This window comes from Rhinoderma darwinii, chromosome 8 (assembly GCF_050947455.1).
Source record: "Rhinoderma darwinii isolate aRhiDar2 chromosome 8, aRhiDar2.hap1, whole genome shotgun sequence".
NCBI classification, from domain to species: Eukaryota; Metazoa; Chordata; class Amphibia; order Anura; family Rhinodermatidae; genus Rhinoderma; species Rhinoderma darwinii.
Genome location: NC_134694.1, coordinates 81740732 through 81765157, shown reverse-complemented (window position 1 = coordinate 81765157; position 24426 = coordinate 81740732). Strand labels below are relative to the sequence as shown.

At 41.6% G+C, this 24426-nt stretch overlaps 1 protein-coding gene across 5 annotated transcripts in view; it reads left to right on the top strand.

Annotated features, from left to right (window-relative positions):
• The window catches only part of ACSL4 (acyl-CoA synthetase long chain family member 4), a 68567-nt gene that overhangs the window by 23248 nt on the left and 20893 nt on the right, over nt 1-24426 (top strand). Inside the window, exons 1-8 of one of the 5 annotated variants that reach the window (XM_075835814.1) lie at nt 5776-5790; nt 10990-11030; nt 15528-15767; nt 16274-16451; nt 20527-20636; nt 20735-20873; nt 21682-21832; nt 22160-22283. In XM_075835814.1, coding sequence (XP_075691929.1) covers nt 15540-15767; nt 16274-16451; nt 20527-20636; nt 20735-20873; nt 21682-21832; nt 22160-22283 — 930 coding nt within the window. In that variant the 5' untranslated portion in view covers nt 5776-5790; nt 10990-11030; nt 15528-15539. Of the gene's footprint in view, nt 1-5775; nt 5791-6011; nt 6033-10989; nt 11031-15229; nt 15768-16273; nt 16452-20526; nt 20637-20734; nt 20874-21681; nt 21833-22159; nt 22284-24426 lie in introns of those variants that run through there. The other 4 variants (XM_075835812.1, XM_075835815.1, XM_075835811.1 and 1 more) reach the window with 4 other exon arrangements.

The following is a 24426-nucleotide window of genomic DNA, read 5'->3' as shown; positions in this document are numbered from 1 at the left end:
TAGCTCCAATACCTGTCATTAGAGCGAGGTGTTGGCTGTATAAAACAGCCGGCTCCCGCAAGTGATAGTGCGGACATTGCTCCTACGTCTGCTTTAATATACTTTGAAGGAACAAGTGCATGTCTCAGCGTTAACGGACATCCTTTTTTTTTTTTTTTCTCCCTGTAGCGTTCCAAGTAAGAAAAAAAACAAAAATGTTGCTCCCATAAATACATGAATAAGGGGCCATGGAGAAGCACATGCAACTTTGTCAGTCAGTTACCCTACTATAACATGAAGGTTATCATATTTTTTATTTTTTGTTTTGGGTGTTTTTTTTATATGAATCTTCTGACCTAGCCTGTGTAGTGATTCTTATCTAAGGTTATGAGTAAGCTTTCTTCCTGTGCTGGTTGCTGACAGATCCTCCACTACCAGCTACACATTTAATGCCCACAAGAGTATTGGCAGCATATAAAGGCATCGTCCTGTAATGGTTAATTTCACAAGTACATGGTTGATTAAGTTTAGAACATCTTGTTCAGTCCAGTATACAGAGTCTAATACTAAACCGTACAGAACAAGTTGTGATGTGACTATCATAGCTCACATCAGGAGATTCCTGACCCACCTAACTAGCGCTGTGCTTTTTATTCTGTCCAATAGTCTTATACATGTGCTGAATACAAGAATATTGGATTGATGTGTGATGTCTTTACAAGCAACATGTCAGCATAATGGCAGATTTGCGCACTACTTGAATGTTGGGTGCAGAATAAACACGTATATGGAAGTTAGCCACAATTTGCTTATGACCAATTAGTAGGTTTGGTTGATATCAAGAAGTTTCACATGAGAATATTTATAAAATTACATTGACTAACTTGATATTAGACCGAATAAAGAAAACCACATCTCCAAACAATTTTTATATATTGTGTACTGTATGGCCTAAGGTCGTAAATTCGGTGAAAATGAATCTGCAGCAAATCCGACCCAGATACCACAGGGAATTCCGGACGAAAGTCTGCATTAAGTCTTGATTTGGCGTTGACAGTTTGCAGCCGATTGAGAGAAATTGCTGTAAATTGGCAATTGCAAAAATTCCAGCAAGATTTTACCATGATCTATGCTAAACATGTTCCCGCCATGACACCCCCACAACAGTAATAATGATAAATGTACCTTAAGCTGGGTGCTGTTCCAGGATGGAATATAATAACCACTGTGGCATTTGGTTGGTTTAGGGAAAGGGCAGTTGTGCAAGCGATGCACAACCCCCCCCCCTCCTTACCGCTCCCATGAAGTCCTGGCCATCCAACGCTGTATCACATGTGCCACGTCTAAAACATGTTCTATGGGTTGGCTACTGATGCATATACTATCGAGGGCAGTAGTGGGTCAATGCTCAGGTAGAATGTTGGGGGTGGTGCTTCTACTCTTGGATTGATGTAATTCAGGGCAATGAGTGTTGGCCACACTGGCATTGAAAATGTCCAAAACTACCATATTGTGGTGTACCTGTATGTTGACCATACCAGTGTTTTACTGTCAACCACTTTTTTTTATTCTTTTTTTTTTTCCCAGTAGATGCTCAGTTTAATTTAATTTCGGCTATGGCTTAATGACACCTTCTTTTTTTTTTTCCATTCTATAATAGCAAGTTGCCTATTAGGTGTTTTTATTTTTTCTCTCGAACGTGACCTGCTGTGGACCTAGTCTGAGACCTATGTGGTGTTTATCCGATATTTCTGCATAGATTTGGGATCATATCTTACTATATTCAAAATGTTTTTGAAAACTTTTTTTCCCTCTGTTACTAAATCATGTCCTATAATTTAGTGTGGAAGATTCTAAGTGACTACATTAGACCTCTTTTTGAAAGTTTAACTTATTTTAACGTTTAAGTGATGGCCCTTCCCATATGTCATTGAGAAGAGACGTATTTGTGTGTTTGTCCACCCCTTGTCCCGGCCTTGGCTGGATGTGCTGTAGCTCTCTTTTATGGGACATGGATGATGAAAATTCTTATCTATTGAAGCAGTTTAACTGAAATTTGCTTAACATTTATCTTTTAGCTCAAATATTTGCTAGTCTGTGTCCACATTGCATAACTGAAAATTCAAGACGCCATTCCCTGTCCTTCTTATTTATTTTAAATTTTATTTTTTTACTTTTTCCATTATGGAAGTTGTAACCATGATCTCATGCTGTGTTATCATGTTTGTCCGTTCTGTTTACTTGTTCGGAAAGATTACAAATCTTTTATCTTTGTGATAGGTACTCTTTGTAGACTTGCTTGTGCCCCCAGGTATCTTCATTAGGGTCTATTCACACGACCAGGTCTGGGTGTCAGCCCATAAAAACTCCAATTTTGGTCCATTTATCTCGGTCATTTTTGCATCTGTTCAGTTTCCCTTCTGGGCCGTGTTTCAGTTTTTAATGGCCGATGTGGCCCACTTTGCATCCGTTTTTTTTTTTTTTTCACTGTCCGTTTTAAAAACTGATGTATTTCATTTGTCAATTTTTTTTGGGTCCCAACCCACTAAAACACCCACAGGAAGGTCACATGATCGCGCAGTCACCATTTTATTTTTTTTCTTGCTTTCGGAGTACAGAGAGCTTTATCTGATCCCTCAGCTTCTTTGCATTGGTTTCTGGCTTTTTCTTTGTTTTAATTATTTTATTTTTTTACTTGCTACTATGTCCTCACAACCATTGAACCGTGTACAGCAGCTTTGGCTGGTTTCTCGGCAATTCTGACAGGAATCGCAGATGTTAATGCCCCCTGTAGATAGTTCCACACCGCCCCCTTGTAGGTAGCGCCGCTATAGGAGCGGGATCCCTCTGGCCAGGCATTCCGCTTCAGGAGTTGCCCCTGATGTCACTGCCCATATATGGATAGCCACGTCAGGGACTTCTGGAGCAGATACCCGGCCACCACGTCGGCAACTCTGTGGCTGGGGATTCTGCTTCAGGAGTAGCCCCTGATAGATAGATACAGTCGACTGCGCTATTGATTCCGTCTGAAAAATGGAAACCTGCCAGAATGGTGTAAAAAGGAAACCATTAGCAATGTTTCCGTCACCATTGATATCAATGGTGATGCAAACGGAAGCTGTGGTTTCCGTTTGACTTTTTGTTGCGGGGTTCCACGACGGAACCCCTCAACGGAAAGCGAACGCTGATGTGAACAGCCCCTCCATTACAAGTTAGACAATCTTTTTCCACAAAGTTATATATTAATCTGCTCCGCTCCTCCTGCTCTAGAACATGCTGCCTGCTGATCGGACTGTAATTTTAATGTGACATGTCCCCTTAAAAGGGGTTTGTCTACTTGGGACATATGGATGTAATATAGGGAGGGGGTCCCTTTACAATCCCACATATCCTATAATGCTCCCCTAACGTTTAGGATGCGAGTAGTAAGTGTTTCTTCTTTTATATATATATATATATATATATATATATATATATATATATATAATTTTTTAAATTACTTAACCCCTTAAGGACACGGCCAATTTTAGCCTTGAGGACAGAGCAATTTTTTTTACATTTCCCTCTTTGCATCCCGACGCTCATAACGCTTTTATTTTTTGTACGACATAGTTGTATGAGACATTGTTTTTTGCGGCACGAGTTGTACTTTATGTACGTACCATTTTTTGGTACAAATACATTATCGTTTAATTTCTATAAATTTTTAATTAGATTAAAATGAAGAAAAAAAGCAGTTGCGCAGCAGTTTTAATATTTTTTTTTTTACACCATACACCGATCATCATAAATAATGGTATACATTTGTTGTACACGTTGTTACGGTCGTGGCGATACCAAATATGTCTATATTATTTCATGTTTTGGGACTTATATTTTAAAAAGTTTATTTATTATAAAAAATGTGTGTTTCTCTGTATTTTTTTGACTTTTTATTTATTTATTTACCATTATTTTTTTTTTACATTCATTTAACTTTTTTTGTTAATCCCATAAAGGGATTTATCATTTTGATTTTTATTTTGTAACTGTGATGTACTGGCATAGATCTATATGCCAGTACATTAGCCTGTTACTGATCGTACACAGGCAGTTGTTAGGACATACCTCAGTATGCCCTAACAACAGGAAATATGTTCAGACAGCCCTGGGGTCCTTCACTGGACCCTGGGCTGTCTGGCCATACGAGTTGTGGGCTTTGATCGCGTCACAGTTATATTCTGTGACGCGATCAATGTGCAGTCCCCTCTCTTTGAACGCCGCGATCAGCTGTCATCGCGGCGTTCAAAGGGTTAACAGCGGAGAGAAGATGTTTCTCTCCTCTCCGCTGTCAGAGCGGGGCCGTGGCTGTGTATTACAGCCGTTGCCCCGCTCTCGATCGCACACACAGAGACGGCAGGGACGGCTGTCACACAGGACGAGTATGCTCGTCCTAATGCGCGAAGTGCTCGCCGCTCAGGACGAGCATACTCGTCCTGTGTCGGCAACCAGTTAAAGAAGCTCTGTCACCAGATTTTGCAACCCCCTATCTGCTATTGCAGCAGATAGGCGCTGCAATGTAGATTACAGTAACGTTTGTATTTTTAAAAAACGAGCATTTTTGGCCAAGTTATGACCATTTTTGTATTTATGTAAATGAGGCTTGCAAAAGTCCAACTGGGCGTGTATTATGTGCGTACATCGGGGCGTTTTTACTAGCTGGGCGTGCTGACGAGAAGTATCATCCACTTCTCTTCAGAACGCCCAGCTTCTGGCAGTGCAGACACAGCGTGTTCTCGAGAGATCACGCTGTGACGTCACTCACTTCCTGCCCCAGGTCCTGCATCGTGTCGGCACCAGAGGCTACAGTTGATTCTGCAGCAGCATCAGCGTTTGCAGGTAAGTAGCTACATCGACTTACTTGCAAACGCTGATGCTGCTGCAGAATCAACTGTAGCCTCTGGTGCCGATGTGTCCTCGCTCGTCCGACACGATGCAGGACCTGTGAGTGACGACACAGCGTGATCTCTCGAACACGCTGTGTGTCTGCACTGCCAGAAGCTGGGCGTTCTGAAGAGAAGTGGATGATACTTCTCAACAGAACGCACAGCTAGTAAAAGTAGTAAAAACGCCCGATGTACGCACATAATACACGCCCACTTGTACTTTTGCAAGCCTCATTTGCATAAATACAAAAATGGTCATAACTTGGCCAAAAATGCTCGTTTTTTAAAAATAAAAACGTTACTGTAATCTACATTGCAGCGCCGATCTGCTGCAATAGCAGATAGGGGTTGCAAAATCTGGTGACAGAGTCTCTTTAAGTACAGTTGCTTTGTACCTGGACATGAACCAGCGTGTGAATGGATGGTTCATGATCTTTGTGTCTTCTGCCCATCCTGAGTGAAGTCTCAGCGTTCTCCTACATCAGTCGCAGGGGTGTAATGTTTCTTCCCATGATTACCTTTTTCTTGCTACCACTTTCTAATATTCCGAAATGAAGAAGCCATGTATATTTTGTGTTGAGTTGTACTTGTTGCAGAATAGACAGTACTATGAAGTCTTGCCCTGTGTCCTTCAGAGGGGTCAACTACACTTTGTACCCTGTCCTCCATATTTCACTATAATTTTGACGTCACTGATGTCAAACTTTTGAGCAGTGAATCACTTCCCTTTACACTTTCCCATAATTGGCCTTTCACCTAGAAGGGGTAGTGTTTCTTTAAATATTTTCCCTGAAGTCATTCACATGTGGGCGTTCTCCTTCCCTTATAAGTCTCCACATTTCAGAGTCTGATCACTTTCAGGCTGAGACTTCACATACGAGGCAGAGTGAGTACATGTTCTGTACGTAGTGTGGATTCCATGATCGGTCTACTCCCTGTATAGAGCAGGGAATGTCTTCTCCGATATACACGGATACAATGCGGAGAAATGTTTTCAACATTTTCAGAATGTAACCTTAAATAACTTTACCTGGCTACAACGTTGCAGCACATCATCATCATCGTCCCACTGTCCGCACCATATATGTGGAGTATCTCCTGTAACTGGACACAAGCATGGGCTTCTCAGTAAGTCTTGTATCCTCTTCCCTCTGGACTGATCATAACGTACGTTTGGTCTACAGTGCTGCCTGATCGTTACTCTGTAGTCAGGCCACGTCTCCAGTTTCTGAGCTGATCTTATTGTCCTTCAGTAGGAAAGTAACAACTAGTTTAATTCCTCAATCCAACCTAGAAGTAATGTAGATCCATAGGCTACTCTAAGGCTGCATTCACACGAGTGAAAAATGTGCGTAAATCTGTCAGTGTGCGTTGCGTTATGCATCAGTGTGCTTTGCGTGTGGCGTGTGTTTTTCACGCACTTTTTTTTTCAATGTAATTGATTCGTGAAGCACTGACGGCACGGATGTGCGTCCATGTGCTGACTTCTATGGGCGACTAGGTGCGTGAAAACGCACAAAAATAGGACATACTATGAGTTTCACACAAAAAAACTCACGTGTGAATAGCCCCATTGCAATCAATAGGTCCGTGTGCTGTGCGTTGTTTCAACGCACAGCATGCGGACGAGAATCACGCTAGTCTGAGCCCTAAAGCTGTTGCAGAACGTTAACACCCAGCATGATCAGGCTTGATGATGGTTGTAGTACAATAGATTCTAAAGTGCAGGTTTAGTTACAGCAAATGGAGTTGGACATGGTTCAGCCATTTTTAGAACCGCTTGGTCATCCAGTTGTGACTTTGTGATAAGTGTTCATATCTGAAAATCTGTTCAAGTGCTCGTTCCCTGAACTTCGTCCTGCCAACATACCTGACAGGCGTATTTTTTTAATTTATTTTTTTATTCTCTTGCAAGTGCATAGCAAAAACCCACTGCATTTACTTGTCTATAAAAGCCCAGAAATGTTGTGTAATGTTATCGAATAAGTTAATCAAGGGATATGTTGGGAAAAGCATGTCGGCATGAAACCCGTATACTTGAACCATCGATGAGTGCTGGAGATATTGGGTATGTGCTGGTGGCTGGAATTTCTGCCTTTGTCAAGTCACAATCCAGACCAGACTTCCAGGACTACTCTGAAGCATGTACAGAAGGTGGCATGATGGTTTTTATTATCCTATAAAATAATTGATTTCTCTGAAGAAAAGTTTTCATTGTGCGCTAAATAACTTTACAAATGGCCAGTGCTTCCTGGAAGGGAAAAGCTGCTGCAGAATGGTGCCGTGGTTGTGTCCGAATAGCAAGCAATTATGCGAACTAGTGGTTTACTTTTTGTTTTGTTTTTTAAAAGCATAAAAAGCGGTAATTCTGTTTTTGGTATGTGTTCTATTTTGTGGCACTATGGGCCTCACATCAAAAACTGTTTAACAGAAAAACTGGCTTTGTTGCCCATAGCATCTATTTGCAGTGTTCATTTTTTCACAGCAGTTCAAGAAATCAAAGCTGAGCTCTGGTTGCTATGGCAATTTTTCCTGTTCGGCTCTTCACACTGCGTTTGAGCCCTACATCAGGAGAATTGGCGGTATAGGCTAACAGTGGCATACGTTGCCCATAGGCTCTCATGTTAAATAAACTTTTTTATATATCACGTGTTACGTTTTGGGTGGGATGCCTCTCCATCGAAAAACGTAGTAGACTATGCTATTCTAGCTATAAAATAAATAAAGGTATACAGACTACCTTTTGGCCTCCATTGGATACATGAATACATTAGGCATATACCCGGGGGCTTCTCTCGATGCATATATCAAATGTAGTGCGAACAGGTCCTTAGCTTAAAAATAAAAAAAATGGTGCAGACAGTGCAATAAAGTATATAGATATCCATTTCTTCCCTTTTTTATTTTTTAAACTTGACTTTTTTGTCTGGGCGCATCTGAAAAAAGTACAGGCGCCTAGACTGAAAACTTGTCTGTCTAACCGCCGAGGGCCGCTATTCATTATAGAGGTGTGAAATGACACATGTTGACATTGTAAAATGCAACGTTTCACTTCTTTTACGACCTTCTGTTCACATACATGCATTTTGCTTTGACAGGTGTATGTGAATGAAATGTTCAGAATAGATGTGAGAATTGTATAAGTAAGTCCTGTCTGGAGCCGTTCTGTTCACACTGTTTTTTTTTTTTGCAGGCAGAAAATTAAATTCTGCCTCCAAATTCCAAACGGAATTTGGAGGCAGATTTTCCTCTGCCTGCACGCCATTTGCCGCATTTTTCGCCCGCAGCCATTGAGCACCAATGGGCAAAAACGCTGCGAAATACGCTTTCTCTGCCTTCCATTGATGTCAATGAGAGGTCAGAGACCTAAACGCCAGAAGATGAGGCATGTCGCTTATTTTTCCTGCGTGACTGTTTTTTCACTCGCGGGTCAAGAATGCCTCCGCCTCATTGAAATCAATGGGAGGCATTTTAGGCCGTTTTTTTTCGCGTTTTACAACGCGGTTTCCGCGTCCAAAGACGTATCAACTCTGTGTGAACGGAGCCTTTAAAATAAGGATTTTAGTTCAGTTTGGTTGTCAGAAGTTTTACAGCATACAGAGGATTCGCAATGTGAACAATATTAACTATCCAGTTGATCTATTATATAGAATCCCTCGCGTTTTTTTTTTTTTTTTAAAGGAAAACTTTGGGCAAAGCTACTACGCGGTTATTTTTAGGCAATGGCAGGACACGGGCATTCTCTTTGGTGTTCTGTGAACCTGTGTCATACACGTCCCCTCTGTATTCTGTTTTTCCTGGAGTGTTCCTTTAAATTCCACATTCATAGCTTTATCCTTGTATAAAGGAAATTAAATGTCATTTTCTTTGCACAGTTTGGTCTGTCGGATTTGGCTGTAGTCCATGTGTCCAAGGTTAATCGTTTAAAAATTTGTCTATTCAAAGCCGGGTGCAGAATGACTCTGCTCTGGGGACACTTGACCTCTTGGCTCACATTTGTCATCACGGCTGTTTGCCTTACATTGAACTGATCCTTGGTTCTTATCAGATGCGTTTCACTTATCACTACTTTGGCCTTCGTCATGTGCAGACCAAATGTCCCCATCCCCTCTTTGGTTTTGATCGCGTGATTATCGTAGGTACATGAAGAACCTTCACACACATAATAGCATAAACGTATCCAGAGTAGGACCATGTACATATGGCCTGGGGGCACCTACAAACTGATGTCTACGAGCACTCGTCCTGCAGGTGTTGGCACCAGCTGGAAATTTCGGGTTGATCTTCCTCTTGGAGAAATCTCCTATGCAGTGAAATGTTTTTGCCTAACTTCTGCCAATAGAAGACAAGGTGCTTATAGCATGAAAATCACCTCTAAACAAACCTATTGGGGAGGTCAAATAAAATGCTGGGGCTGCACACAGATTTTATTTTTCATTAAGGTTTGGATTGCTCTACAGAATTGTTAGGGTATGTTCACACCGTTTTTTTGCAGACAGAAAAATCGACCTCAAAATCCCTTCAGGAATTTTGAGGCAGATTTTACCATGCCTGCACTTTTTTTGCCGCGTTTTTTTGCGGTGCTTTCGGCCGCAGCCATTGAGCGCCACAGGCGAAAAATTATTTTTTTCCGCAAGTAATTTTTTTCTGCTTGCGGGACAAATATGCCTTCCCCTTTTCATTTTAAATCAATGTGAGGCGATTTCGGACTTATTCTGGCGCGGTTTCCATGTCAAAAAGCTGTGCCAAAAAACTCTGAACTGATTTTCAAGAGAGATACATGTAATGGCCATCTCTATCTATAGAGGAATAAAGTAGTCACTTAAGGGGGTTTTACACTGGCAGATTATTGTGCAGATGAGCGTTCATATAACGCTCGTTGACGATAATTACCCTGTGTAAACGCTCGATCATCTGCTGGTCTTATCGTTTTAAAAAAGTATAGGATTATCGTTGGCAGCACATCTCCGTGTGTAAACAGGGAGACGCACTGCCGACATGATGATGATGATGTATGGGGACGAGCGATCGGAGTAACAACCGCTCCATAGCGCTCTGTGACGGGAGCAAACGAGTGCAGATAAACAATGTCTCAATCGGCGCTCGGCTGCACTGGCCGCTTATCGGCCGGCGTAAAAGGGCCTTTACTAAAATCCCTCATGTAGCCAGCAAAAAAAAGAAAAAATCGCCAGCAACTTGCTTGACTGAATAGATTTTGAAAAGATTTTCAAGCTACTCCATGCATTCCGATGGGCATCAGTTTCAGAAGCTTTTTTTTTTTGTAAGGAGCAAATTAAGTCTAGGTGTTTCCCTAGCTTGGTGTTTTGTTTTCACACGGATTCCACCTACAACCATATTGACTGACTGACATATAAAGGGCAGAAGCCTGTACAACAGGTTAAGCATGCTGTATGTGTGCACCATGTTGACTATAATAACTAGTGTAGTGACACCTGTCGCAATATTGTCACTGTAACTACGTCTTTTTTTGCTGTATTTGTGGGGGAGGGGGCCTTGGAGAGTAAATTATTCTCATAGAGGTTTTATTGAGACTTTATTATTGGGGGAGCAAACTCGGATTGCAAGTCATGAGAGCCTGTTGTGCATGGATTACATGTCCTACACCCAAGGGGTTAACGTCAACCGATAGAGCTGTTGACTTTTTAAAAGCAAAGTGTTTGCAGAGTTTTGTTAGGCCTGACTTACCGGACAGGGTAAGGCCCCATGCCTGCTTCATTTCAATCGGGCCATGCACACGAACGTTGTTTTAACAGAACCGTGCGGCCGGGACGTCAAAAGTAATGCAGGTCCTACTCCTGCCCGTTTTTGACAGAACAGTCTCGGCTTTTGCATTGAATTTGGTCCGTGAAACAACGGACTGCACACGGAAGCCATCCGTGTGCAGCCCGTGTGTGACGGGACCGTCATTAACGTCCGTACAACGGCTGTCGAAGTGTGCATGAGGCCTAAATATTTCTCTATTAATCATACCTTGTGATCCTCGAATAGTTTAATTTTCAACCAAAGCTTTCTGAAGTCCGTATAAAAGTCTAATCTGTTTTTGTTTTTTGTTTTTTTAATGCAGATTCCAAAAAAGTAAGAAGATTATCCAGTGCGGACAGTTCTGTAAGTAAACGTAATACTTTGCTCTTTCCTTTGCATGTTTGATCATAGCGGACATAATCCTTTTAACCCATTCTATTCTTGATGCACATGCTTTGTAGTTCCAAAAGACAAAGCGAGGTTTGCTTGTTTTTACGACTGTCCTATAACGAGCGAATGTGTGTAAGAGTATTCACACAATGCAGTTTTTATGTGCTGCGGTTTTGCATTGAACACAGAAACCGTAGTAAAAACGCATGCGGTTTGCAGTGCGTTTTTTGGCTGCGTGCTAAAACCGCACTGTGTGAATACACTCTTGGGCTACATTCAGACGAGCGTGTGCAACCTCGGACGTGAAACTGAAGTTTTTCGTGTCCGAGGTGCACACGTGCGAGACATGTGATCACGGATCCCTCATAGACTAGAGTCTATGGAGGGATGCGTGAAAACGCAATTAAATAGGAAATGTCCTATTTTTACACTGATCCTTCACGCTCCCCGTGGATGGCTGTTGTTTTAACGGCCGTCACACGGACGAGTTACACGCTCGTCTGAATGAGCCCTTAAGGCTGCATGCGCACGTTGCAGTTTTTAGTGCGGAAAATGGGCACCAAAACAGCAGCAATACGCAGAAAATTTGCAAGTAAAAACTGCGGGTTTTGGTGTGAATTTTCCACCACACTAGGCAGATACAATTCTCAAGCGGAAACGCAAGATAAATTGACAGGCTGCGAGTCCTAAACACATACCACCGGTCAATTTCCGTTCCGAAAAATACTGCACGCAAATCCGTGCTGCAAAACCGCACGTAATACGCATCGTGTGCATTGAGCCTTAATGGGGTTGTCCTAGATTTAATGACTTTGTGTTGATGCTTGCAATTTATAAATGTAAATACATTTGTAATATACTTACGTTTTCCAAAGTGACCCCGTTTCCAGATCCTGCCGTGGGGAACTTGACGGGTGACGTCACTCTCTGCACTGGCTCTGGCCGCTTTGTTCTTGAAGACTTTGCCGGGTATACGACACGTCACTTGTCACGTTGTGTATATTGGCTTGTTCTGCTTCACAGCCTGTAGCGCGCATGCGCTGTCACTGCTGTTCTTGCGGTCCCTGCTATTCTCGAGATAACAGCAGGGGCCGCGCATGCGCGTTAAAACAGAACAAGCCGATATACACCACGTCACAAGTGACGTGTCTTATACCCGGCAAAGAATTCAAGATCAGCAGAGCCAGAGCAGAGAGTGACGTCACCTGTCAAGTTCCCTACGGCAGTATCTGGAAACAGGGCCACTTTGGAAAACATAAGTATATTACAAATGTATTTACATTTATAAATTTACATGCATTAACAGTCATTAAATCTCGGACAACCCCTTTAAGGTAAAAACTTGTTTGGTTAAATTGGCATCACTGGAGGTTTATTTCGCTGTGGATGAGACACTCTTGAGCACTTGGCCTGCCTTCTCCACTCTTGATACCATGCCAAGCACCTGCCCACTGGTCAATAAAAGCAAACACTGTAAAATCTATTTTGGAGGCTAAACATAATGTCTACATGCTTTTACACCAGCATTTATCTCGTGATACCAAGTAGTACTGCCTCTGACAACTGTTAATAAATCGACTTCAATTTCTTAAATATAAAATTTGTGGCCATTATGAAGTGTGACATATTTGCACCCCTGGTAAATTGTGTTCTTCCTCACTCCACAATTCTATTTTATTTTTTGGTTTGCCAAAGCCTTTCCTTTACACCCCTCTCACTTGCTGCGTCCTTTCCTGGTTTTGGCACAAAAAAAAACGGGGTGATGTGTGGCCGTGGCATAAGCTTACACTAATCCAATGTCTATCCTTCGCTGGCACTTTACTGTATTGTGTACACAGGACATATCACACAGGTGCGTGTGGGGGGAGCTGTGTTTTGTTCGTTTTATGTGTTCATAGAAATGCTTTTATTTCTGTAATGGGATAGCAAACATAACCAGGACTGAGTATATAGCAAACATAACCAGGACTGAGTATATACCCCTTTTTATGAAGCATCTCTGTGAATTAATAGTCATGTTTTAAAGCAAAGTGCTCGGGAGATGAGCGGTTTCTGTGGCAGTCCGGCAGTATCTGACCGGAACATGGTGGATGCTGTCAATTTCCTAATGAATATTCCTGGAAAGTAGTACAATTCTCCACATTGGAGATAACGTATGATCAGCTCGGTAGCTATTGTAGATGGCACGTTACTGTTCTCGGTCTACCGCTACCGGTCACTGATCCGGAGATCAGATAAACAGCAGTCAGTCATTTCCTTTATAAAACTTTACAGCCGACCTAATTGTGATCATCCAGCCTACTCCATATATAGAGATGAAGTCCGGTATTCAGTGCTGTATATCCCAACCCAAACCTCCATGTTGAAACCTCACTTGTTTTCATAGTTTTTTTAGGAAACGCTTGGTGTGGTTCAGACATGTCTGTTATGTAACTCGACTTGTCTAGTTCTGCTATGATCTACAGGGGTTTACGCGGATGTGTTTTCAGAAAGGTTGTATTGTAAGGCCTGCACATGAGTATTTGGTATCCATATCACATGGACCACAAACGTTGACGGCAAGTAACTTCTCACGTGTACAACAGTATAAATAACCTCCCCTCGAACTAAGGGGCCCACAATGATTCCATATTGTGCGCATGAGGCCTAAGTTAACCATTTCAAGACTATTGAGCATCTTTCTAAAATATGCTAATGTGGCTCTAATGGCCAAATAGGAGGTGACTTTTTTTTTAATTTTATTTTGGGCAGTGTAATGTTTTCTGTATGATGCCGTCCAATCAGCATACAGCTTCTCACCCTTCCCTGTTCAGCAACACAGCCTGCTCCTTATAGTACACAGCTTCCATTCCCGACTGTTTATAACCGGCGATCTCTCCGGTTGTGTCGCAGCTAGAACTGCGATCCTGGTGTCATATGAAAGATTAGAATCTCTTCTTTCATATGACACACATGTGGTCCACAGCTGGAGATATGGCTTTTTGAAGTGATCCCCCCTTCCCTCCAGCCTCAGTCCCTCACACTGTGTGTGAAGCAGCTTCATGCTGATAGGACAGCGTCAGAGGCTGTGTGGAGGCTCCACCTCAGGAGAATCGCTGGTGTTGGCTCCCCCTTGTCTAATAAAGGCTCATTTACATATTTAGATAAAGCTCAGAACTTTTTTTAAATAAGTTTTGGGGGACAGTTTTCACTAGCATTATCAGTGTGACAGCGTCTATTAGATTAGCTGGAGATCATTACTAAACTAGTGACAGATCCTCTAAAGTATTGGCAATTTAGACATTTTTCGTTTTGAACTCTCCCCCTTGTCCGATACAAGACATGTTTGGTTTAAGTAGAACCTGGGGCTGCAAGCAAATTTTTATTTTTATTTTCCTAATAAATTAGGATTTACTCTCTGTGGTTTGGACTCTGTGGCGATGCTTACAGATGTGCAAATGAATAGCGAGGAAGCCTCTACAAAGAGGCAGAACTTGTTTACATGTTGCAGGGTGGAAATACATCTGCTGTCCTGTTTAGGATTAGTGCACATGCCAGAACATCCATTAACTCCTTTCTCTGATGGAAGGAGCATGCATATGGTTTACAGCTCCGTTATCATGCAGCTGATATGATCTGTATGAAAAATCCAAGACCTAGATAAAGACGTTAGACCCTTTTTTTTTTTTTTTTCTTTGGAGAAAGAACCGCAAATGCATAAAACACATGAAGAAATACTTTTGAAATTTGTGAAAAGAAAATTGGCAATCTGTTGTAGAATTCAACAGAAAATGACTAAATTCCACTGTGGACAGATGAGTAATGAGAACGTAGCACTGGATGGGTTAAGCACTTTTTCCAAACTCCCCACATGTTTTGCAATAGGAATAAATATTTAACTTTCTTATTAACCTTTATGCTAAGAATTATCCCCGTCATAAATTCCTGGTTACGTACTTTTGCCTCCTCCACATAAAGAATCTAAATGAGCTATGAGACTGAGCAAGTGTAAATGTATTCAGAGATTTGGACCAGAGGAAGGTGACTGCTTCGGCTAGCTTCCATTGACTGACAGCCTGGTTATGTTGGCATCCCTCACGTTGTCTTTCATTTTTAATCGGCACCGAGGTTTCACTTACAGTTTTACTAACGTATCCCCTCTCTTCTTTTCTGCTTTCTGGCTGGCTGTACAGATCTCACAAGTCTTGGCTTCCAAAGACTAACAAACAGTAGTTTGGCCGCAAAGTGATAAGTAATGCTTGTGTTCTTGCACTGCTGCCTTGGGTAAACGACTACCGCCGCTGCTTATAAATTTGCCTTAAGAACCCAAAGAATATTGAGTGGAGGCGAGCACAGAGCCCATATATTAATACCAGCATCATGAAGTTTAAAGCAGAAGTGTGCACTCTTGTTTTGCTGCCTGTCTACCTTTTAATGTTTGTGTACAGCACACTCACGTTTTTACCATGGTATTTTCTCACCAATGCTAAGAAGAGAAAGGCTATGGCAAAAAGGATAAAAGCAAAGCCGGTATCTGAGCAAATCGGAAGCCCCTACCGGGCCATTAGTCACTTTGATTCACTGGCCGCCATAGACATTCCTGGAGTAGACACATTGGACAAACAGTTTCAACATGCAGTGGAAAAGTTTGGCAAGAAAGATTGTCTCGGTACAAGGGAGGTCCTGAGCGAGGAAAATGAGCAGCAACCGAATGGCAAAGTTTTTAAGAAGGTAAGGGTCCTTCCTTATGTGCTTCTTTTGCATGTCAGTTGCTGCGTTCTGTTCCTGGGGATAGAGATGAGTCAATTGAGTTTGCCATTCACGATATACAAAGGTTTTGAGATTATATTTTGGCTTTCTTCAAACGTCTCCAATTGACCAATCAGTACACGCTTGTCTAGGAACAGCTAAAGATTTTTCAGATCCGTTCGAAAAAAAAAAGATTTACAACATTTTTTTCCATCATTGGGTATTTTTAAAATCTAGTTTAAGGACATGTTCAGATGGAGTATGTTTCCGATTTACAGCATATATGGGCTTTTAGAAATGCATTCACCCATAGTGTTAAAAAAATATGCACGGATGTTAGGGCATGCTGAGGAAATCCACATGTAGCTCAGCTTTTAAATATATTTATGTAAGTATGGAGAGATTTCTGTATATACATATTTAGTATTACTGCTGCTCCAGCGAAGTACTATCCTGTGTACAAAGGTTATAACTTCATTCCTTGTCAGTTAATTTTAGGAGAATATAAGTGGTTGAGTTATGAGGAAGTTAACACAAAAGTCCACCATCTTGGAAGTGGACTAGCTGCATTGGACCTGAAACCGAAGAGCACAGTCGCCATTTTCTGCGAGACCAGGGTGGAGTGGATGATCACTGCACAGGCATGCTTCAAGTACAACTTTCCTTGTAAGTAATGTGCGCTACGTAGGTAAAAATATTACTTTTACTTTTACAGCTATAACGGGGCATGAGCACTTCACTAGAGTTGCACTACTGTATACAGCGGAAATCCAACCATAGGTGAACAGGGTGTGGAGGATATAGTAGTCACTAAATAAGGGAGCCATCCGCTGTTAAATCGTCCTTGAAGAATAATGCAAGTGTTCTTATATTAGCAACAATCACTAGGCCAGGATCACACATCGTTTTGATGCAGTTTTTGGGTCAGTTTTGCGTTTGGCAAAAACTACAGAGTGGACACAAAAAGCAGATGCATCAGTATTCTTCCTTTTGCAAGTAAAAAAATCCTGTATATGTATTCTGGCCCATTAATTAAACTAATAAGTCTATGTTCACACTGGCATCATGGCTCCTGTCTGGATCCATGATGGATATGAGTAATCTGTCAACAAAACAATGGAAACTGGACTGAAAAGATATAACACAAGTGTGTGAAGAGTCTTTTGTCCTCAAAGTATCTCCTGATGAAAGCAGTTAGTTCAGTGGAACTGTTGATAGTATCTGAAATGGGGAAATCTCTAGATAAAGCCATAGAACACCATTTATGTGGCAAAGGATTGGGGTCCCAGTTAAAAATCAATCTTTGTTTGATAGCTTGGTTAAAACTAACTACACTGATACCTGACAACTATTACCCTAAAAATGGACAATTGCAAGGATCTGCAGTCCCTTTAATCTAACATTGTCGGCAGATCTAGCTGAAATTGATGGTAACTGCGGTCCTCAATCTTGTGTGTGGGCAGCCAAAGACACTGTCACAATCGTCATAAATGTTTTAGTAGGATATAGTTAGAGGACCTGTCAAATGAGCATGTCTGTTATAGTAAATGTATTCCCCAAAAAAACTAAAAATTCCTCCAGGAAATGTATAAATAAATGTCATTACACACTGCCAATGTCAATCATGGATACTCCCTGGTAATGGCCACTTGGAAAAAATGTCACATTGCCAGAACATCACAATGCAGAGTTCTGAGAAAAGATGCTCTAGCGTTGTTATGCAGGGAAAACAATAATTTACTAAAAGCCGACCTGTCAGGAGAGCTGATAGGTCCTCTATAACTGCCGTTCTTAAAAGTGGGTGGTGGGTGGTGTGTGGGGTGGGGTGTGTTGGTGTTTGTTTTCTGGCCCTTATGACTTGTCTGCATTTTCTTTAGAAGTTTCCCCTTTTGCAGGATCTCTCTAATTGTCCATTTTCCCTGAGGTAGTGAGTGTAGTCTCACTGCTATCATGTCTGCCATACACAGCACAGATAGAGCAGAGAACATCCTGCTCTTCTATCGGTCTGTAGCACACTCTCAGACGCAGCAACAGGTATCGAGGACATTATATACAGCAATACTGCCATCAATGTAGCTGTGAATCCAGCGCTGGGCTAAGAAAAAACCCCTACTAGAACCTGCAGCCTCTTTCATTCTGCTTCTGCTCTGTCCTCCATAGACTTCAATGGGTAGACGTAAACTGATCCCACAGTAAGCTGATAGTCCGTTTTGTCTTAGAGGCTCTGTCACCAGTTTATAACTGCCCTATCTTCTACCTAATCTAATAGGCGCTTTAATGTAGATAAGTAATTCACCAAGTGGGCGTACTAAAGTGTATGACGCTGACCAATCTGCGTCATACACTTCTCCATTGATGTTCAGCTGTACTCACGCTGTGCTGTCGCTTACTCCCACAGTAACTTTGCCGTAGCGTCAGGAGAATGAAAAGACATCACCTCCTGGCTGGAGGCGATGTCTTTTCATTCTCTCGACAACCCGGTAAAGTTACTGTGGGAGTGACAGCGTGATCTCTTGAGATCATGCTGTGCTGTCGCTTACTCCTACAGTAATTTTACCGGAGTGTCGGAAGAATGAAAAGATAAGTTACTTATCTACATTAAAGCGCCTATTAGATTAGGTAGAAGATAGGGCAGTTATAAACTAGTGACAGTCTCTTTAAGGAGACTGATTTAGCAGTAAATTCAGAGTGAGTGGACAGTTAGGAGGGAGGGGAGGCATTTTTCTATAATAAGATCTATTACAAAGTTTCTTATATTTGCTTATACTATTGATTTATGCAAAGTTTGTTGAAACGACAGCGCCAGTTTAAGCAATATAGGTTTGATGTAATCACGTTTTTAACGTTGTTACAGCTTCATAAAATTTCTATGAAATACTTCAAACATGTTAAAATACATTGTCCACTATCTTTGTAAGCTCCTTTCTGTGAGGTGGCTTTGTAGTCTGTGGTTGACAACATAACCTTTTTTTTTTTCTTTCCCCTCTAATTTAAACCACTTCCTAACTTTTCCGAAATTTGAAATGACGCTGTCCCTTTTCAATTGCTTTTTAATCTATACATGCTCAGTATTGACCTAAAATGCTTTCTTTATAGTGGGTATTCCCATCCTAGAAAGCTACGGCGCTAAAATAAATTAACATTCTTATTGGGGGTCTGACCGCTGGGACCCTCTGCCTTTTCTGTGATCGACTGTGCTTAGATCCATCAGCTTTTTGCATGCGCAATGGCACTCTCATCCACCTGTAGGTAACTGCAACGGAGCTCTATTCATGTGAAAGGGGCTTCTTTTTGTTTTTTTTGACGTTCCCTACAGTCTGGGGTCGGAGTGCTGCTGTGTATGGAAAAAATAATGAAGCCAATGCAGCGCTAAAATTCTGCTAAGGGCTCTTCAGTCAGGTGGCGTTCGGACCCCCTCCTGATAAAAAAGTGATGGCATATCCTAGCGATATTCCTTCAGTTACTATGGTGAGAAATTCCTTTTTAAATAAAGTTGACTTTCCACTTCTGAACAGACATAGTTTAAGAATTTCATAACTTTTCCACGATTTGTCATGTAAGACTGTTAAACAAAAGTTCTTCAAGCTGGTAAGAGTTTCCTGCCAAACAGAAAAGCTCCACGGATTGCTACACTTACTGAGCAAAATCTCTAGATGGATAAACGTAGAAAGTCTAAGTAGTATATATGCCTGCAACTTTATACAATATGGAAACAATATTGTTTTTAAACTTCCAATAGCCGTGTTCTAGGTCCTATTAGGCAGTGTTGTCCGTGTTTTCTAGGCAGGGCCGGCCTTCGGTTCGATGGTGCCTTGTGCGGGACTCTATTGCTGCCCTCCACAAACACAAAATTTACCACACGTATGGAGGACACATCCATACTGGAACATATATTCTGTACATACATAGACCTATTTAGACGTGTGTGTGTGTGTGTGTGTGTGTGTGCGCGCTCACTCTGTGTTTATTGCTTTGTTGGGCAGAGCTTCAGTCTCTCCTCTTGCTGCCTCTGCTTACTCTGTGTGTAATGACAAGAGGATATAGAGCTAAAACGGCCTGCCCAGTGGCTGCCCCTATATGCGGGAGGCTGCAGCGCCCTGTGCACTCGCACAGTTCGCACACCCCTGAGGCCGGCCCTGATTCTAGGTCCTATCAGGCAGTATTGTCCGTGTGTGATCCATGAAATGTTCACTTTTTTTTTTTTCCTGCTGTGCCCATGATCGAAGTAGAATTAATTTCTTGACTTGGAGAAAAATTTGAACCGCCCTAAGTTTGACTACATAGAGAAATAGTCAAGAGCATAGTGCACTGTGGACTTTTTACTGCCGTATAACTGGACTTTAAACTAAGACTAAATGTAGAGATTACATGTGTATAAAAAAATTTCTATGTGTCAGGAGATCACCCATTTCCAACCAGTCACTATAAACTCCACCCCCTGGCCAAGCCACGCCCCTACAGCTCTGTCAGTTGAATATGGGAAGGGATCATGAGGAAACGAACACCTGTATTCTGCAGGATTTTCTGCATGTTCCTCAAACAGACTGGCAAAAAGTTTAGTAGAAATCTTGCAAACAGTGTGGACCAGTTTATCTCCAGTTCAGGTTTCTTTGTTTTTTGGGTGATTTTTTTTTTTTTTTTATTAATTTTTCCCCTTTTTAAATGTGAATTGCTTCTGTTCTGGTCACATTAGCTGTACATAAATCTACAATAAGGTGTAAATAATGCTCACTTTATTTAGTGGTGACTTTGTACGCTACACTTGGAGAGGAAGCCGTTGTCTATGGTCTGAATGAGTCTGGGGCTACACACCTCGTCACCAGTTCTGAGCTACTAGAAACCAAGCTGAAGGTGCGTGTTACGGAACGTCTACATGTATTATATGAACCAGTCACTATACCTCTGTACAGTTTGTATACTTTGGATTATATTTCATTTTGTATTCACAGTGTGTGTTGTCACAAGTCAGCAACATTAAGCACATTATCTATATTGGAAAGAAGAACATCAACAAATCTGAATATCCTGCAAATCTAGACGTACATTACATAGAAGAGGTAGAGGAGTTGGGTGCCAAGCCTGAGAACTGTAAGTGTGGCCTCGCGGTAAACTACTCCCCTAAAAGACCATCTTCACTGCAATTTTCCATCGATGGCTCAAACAGGTTTAACTGCATACTGACAAGCTCACAGGAGGTGCGCTCCGCTTCTAAAGTGTCCTCTGACTGTACATGGATGCAGAGCTTTGTTTCCATCTAGAATGCTCATATGCAAACTGCTCCATTAGGTGGCTGTCACCATATCTGCACTCAGGAACCAGATAGATACAAGAACTATATTAGACACTGTGAGCGCTTCCTGCGCTTATTTGAATGCATTTTATGTACAGGAACCTGGAGAATCCCTATGAGATATATTGCGTATAAGAGCATCTGTCTTTTCTGTTGAGCAATGCAATATATAGAAAAATCTGTACTTGTACAATATGCAAATCACAACCCACTCTTTGCCTTATCTGTCCTCCATTCGTGTTGGGTGTGGTGGGATTAAGTAACCTCACGCCTCCTTTACTATTGAGTATTGTACCTACGATTAATCCGGTAATAGAAGGCAGAACATTGCTGGATTCTTCAGGCACGTGTACCTGCCATGGAAAATATAGGTGCAGTGAACCTGCTGGGGGATGGGATGCAATGGTAATGTGACATGTTATTACTTTTTATGGTCTGTTTTCATTCTGTACCAGCAAGTGACATGTAAAACATAACATAACATCCATTTGAGGAAATTAATTTCACATATGGTGGGTGATCATTTTTGCAGTTTTCTGGGTCAACTCTCATTTGCAGTTTAAAAGCACAAAAACGTTTGTTAAACTATGCTATTTTACTTTATAGTGAACAACCCTCCCAGCCGACCTGTACCCAAAGACCTAGCGGTTGTGATGTATACCAGCGGTTCAACTGGCAAGCCCAAAGGTGTTATGATGATTCACAGCAATTTAATAGCTGGCATGGCTGGACAGTGTGAACGGATACCTGGACTTGGGTACGTTTTCATGGATTGATGCATAATTTGTGGTTATATGGTAACGTGTATGTATACTTTTATTTTCTGGTAAGTCATTTAAACATGTCGAAAATGGTAGAAAATATCATTTAAAAATACTAAAAAAAAAAAGAATAGAGCTTACGCAGCGTATCATCTTACAATTAAAGTTACGGGTGGTCAAACTAAGTAATAGCTGTTAAGTTGTAGCAGGTTTATTTGCAGTTTTTTTTTTTTTGGTTTTTTTTTTGGTTATGTAAACTCGGATGACACAAATGACTCAAATCTGCTTATTATTCTGATGGCATGCATTTTTTGATTTTGCAGAGCCAAAGACACCTATATTGGATACTTGCCTTTAGCACATGTACTAGAGATGACTGCAGAGATATCATGCCTTAGCTATGGATGTAGAGTTGGTTACTCCTCTCCACTAACACTATCAGACCAGGTAAGTGCATATTTTATCTAGAATTAAAATCTATATGATAAATGGACAGGAAGTATCTCTCCGCACAGGTCTATTCTTGCCTTTTGAAATCTGAATTTCATAATGTGTAGATGTTACTCCACCTCCGTTTTCTGACTATTATCAACAAGGAAAGGCAGGTCTGGCTGACGTAATGATTGTATGGCTTCATTCTTGCGCTAATGTTTTGTTTTTTCTTTGGGCTGGTACATTGTGAAGGTTTTTACTGGTGGAGAATCTTGATAAGCTTCAGCTGGTGTAATGTAGTTATTTATATTTCATGGATGTCCTGATCTACATGTTAAAGATAATGGGGTCGGTCACTTCCCCTCCAGTATGAAATAGGGAAGGGACAAGTCACCTGAAAATGAGGGCGTTCGTCCTTTTTTTATATCCTGGCTTCTTCAGTGGGGTGAAAGGTGCCTGTTTCACATCCGTGTGTTTCTGAATAGATGTGAACTGGGATTGAGCATGCCTCTAAGGCTGGGTTCACACGAGCACATTAACGTCCGTAATGGACGGACGTATTTCGGCCGCAAGTCCCGGACCGAACTCAGTGCAGGGAGCCGGGCTCCTAGCATCATAGCTATGTACGATGCTAGGAGTCACTGCCTCTCTGCAGGACAACTGTCCCGTACTGTAATCATGTTTTCAGTACGGGACAGTAGTTCCACGGAGAGGCAGGGACTCCTAGCGTCGTACATAACTATGATGCTAGGAGCCCGGCTCCCTGCACTGAGTTCGGTCCGGGACTTGCGGCCGAAATACGTCCGTCCATTACGGACGTTAATGTGCTCGTGTGAACCCAGCCTAAGGGTTCAGGTGTCGCAAAATTTGTTGTGGATTTAGAAATATACTAATATAAAAACGAAAAAAATTATTTGACGGTCAATTCTTCCACCAGCTCAGGTGTACGCCTATGGGGAGTCCTTGTGCCCCGTTATACGCAAATCTCCTCCTGGGCTGGTGGTAGAATAATATTGTATTTGCGGATGGAAACCATGAGTGGTGCTCCAGGATCTCTTCTTGGTATAGATTCATTGATTATATTTTGATACTATGGCAGTGATCTGAATCAGAATTTGGCAAATTTTGTATAGCATCTTAATGTAAATGAACTGATTTTACGGTTCACCTATAAGTGTAACGCAACACGTCTGGCGTTTCTTGGTGTGCTGGTGGAAATAGGTTCTAAAGACTAAATTCATACTTCAGTATATAGAAATCCCACCTTCACCAACAGTCTCTTGAAATGGAAAAGGCATCATCCAGTTGCACTCAAAAGGGGGATCCCGAAAGGTCAATACCTTCAAATGAGAAGGAATTGTTAATCTATTAAATCATTTAAGACAGAAGCCAATGATTTAAGAGCGATTCATGGAAAGAGGGGATCTGATAAAACACTCAGCCTTTGAGGATGCGATTGGTAGACATAGTAGTGATCTCCTTATCCACGCAAAAGATATGCGAGAGTTCATTCTGGATTATTGGTACCTTTTTGAGGCACACACTGAATTACGTGATATAATCTCCAAATATTGGAACGTCCTCCTTGAGGATCCTGATTTAAATAAAGTATCGAAGACTACTCCACAAATTACCTATCACAGAGGCAGATCCCTAAGGGACCGTTTGATAAAAAGCCATTTTACATATGATCGACAAACCATTCAAACTTGGCTACCTACTCACACTCTAGGCAACTATAGATGTGGAGGGTGTATAGCATGCAAACATATGCGTGTAGGCAAAACCTTTTCAAGCCTGGCAACTGGAAAAAATCTAGAAGATACGTGATTTCTTCAATTGCAAAACCTAAGGCCTTGTATATCTGATGGTATGTAGTTGTCCTATGTAGGAAAAACTATACAGGAACAGAGGAGGAGATTAGATGAGAAACTTTGAGATCTAAGGCATAACAGAGATACGCTTGTAGCACGTAATGTAAACATGTGCCACAAAGGGGACCCGAATAGTATATCCTCTATGGGGATTGAAAAAAATACACACAAGCGTGGAGATGCGACACAAACTCCTCCTACAGAGGGAATGCATGTGGATCCATAGGTTGAAGACACTTTCCCCTATGGGCTTAAATCAGGGGTCTCAAGCACGCGGCCCGCGG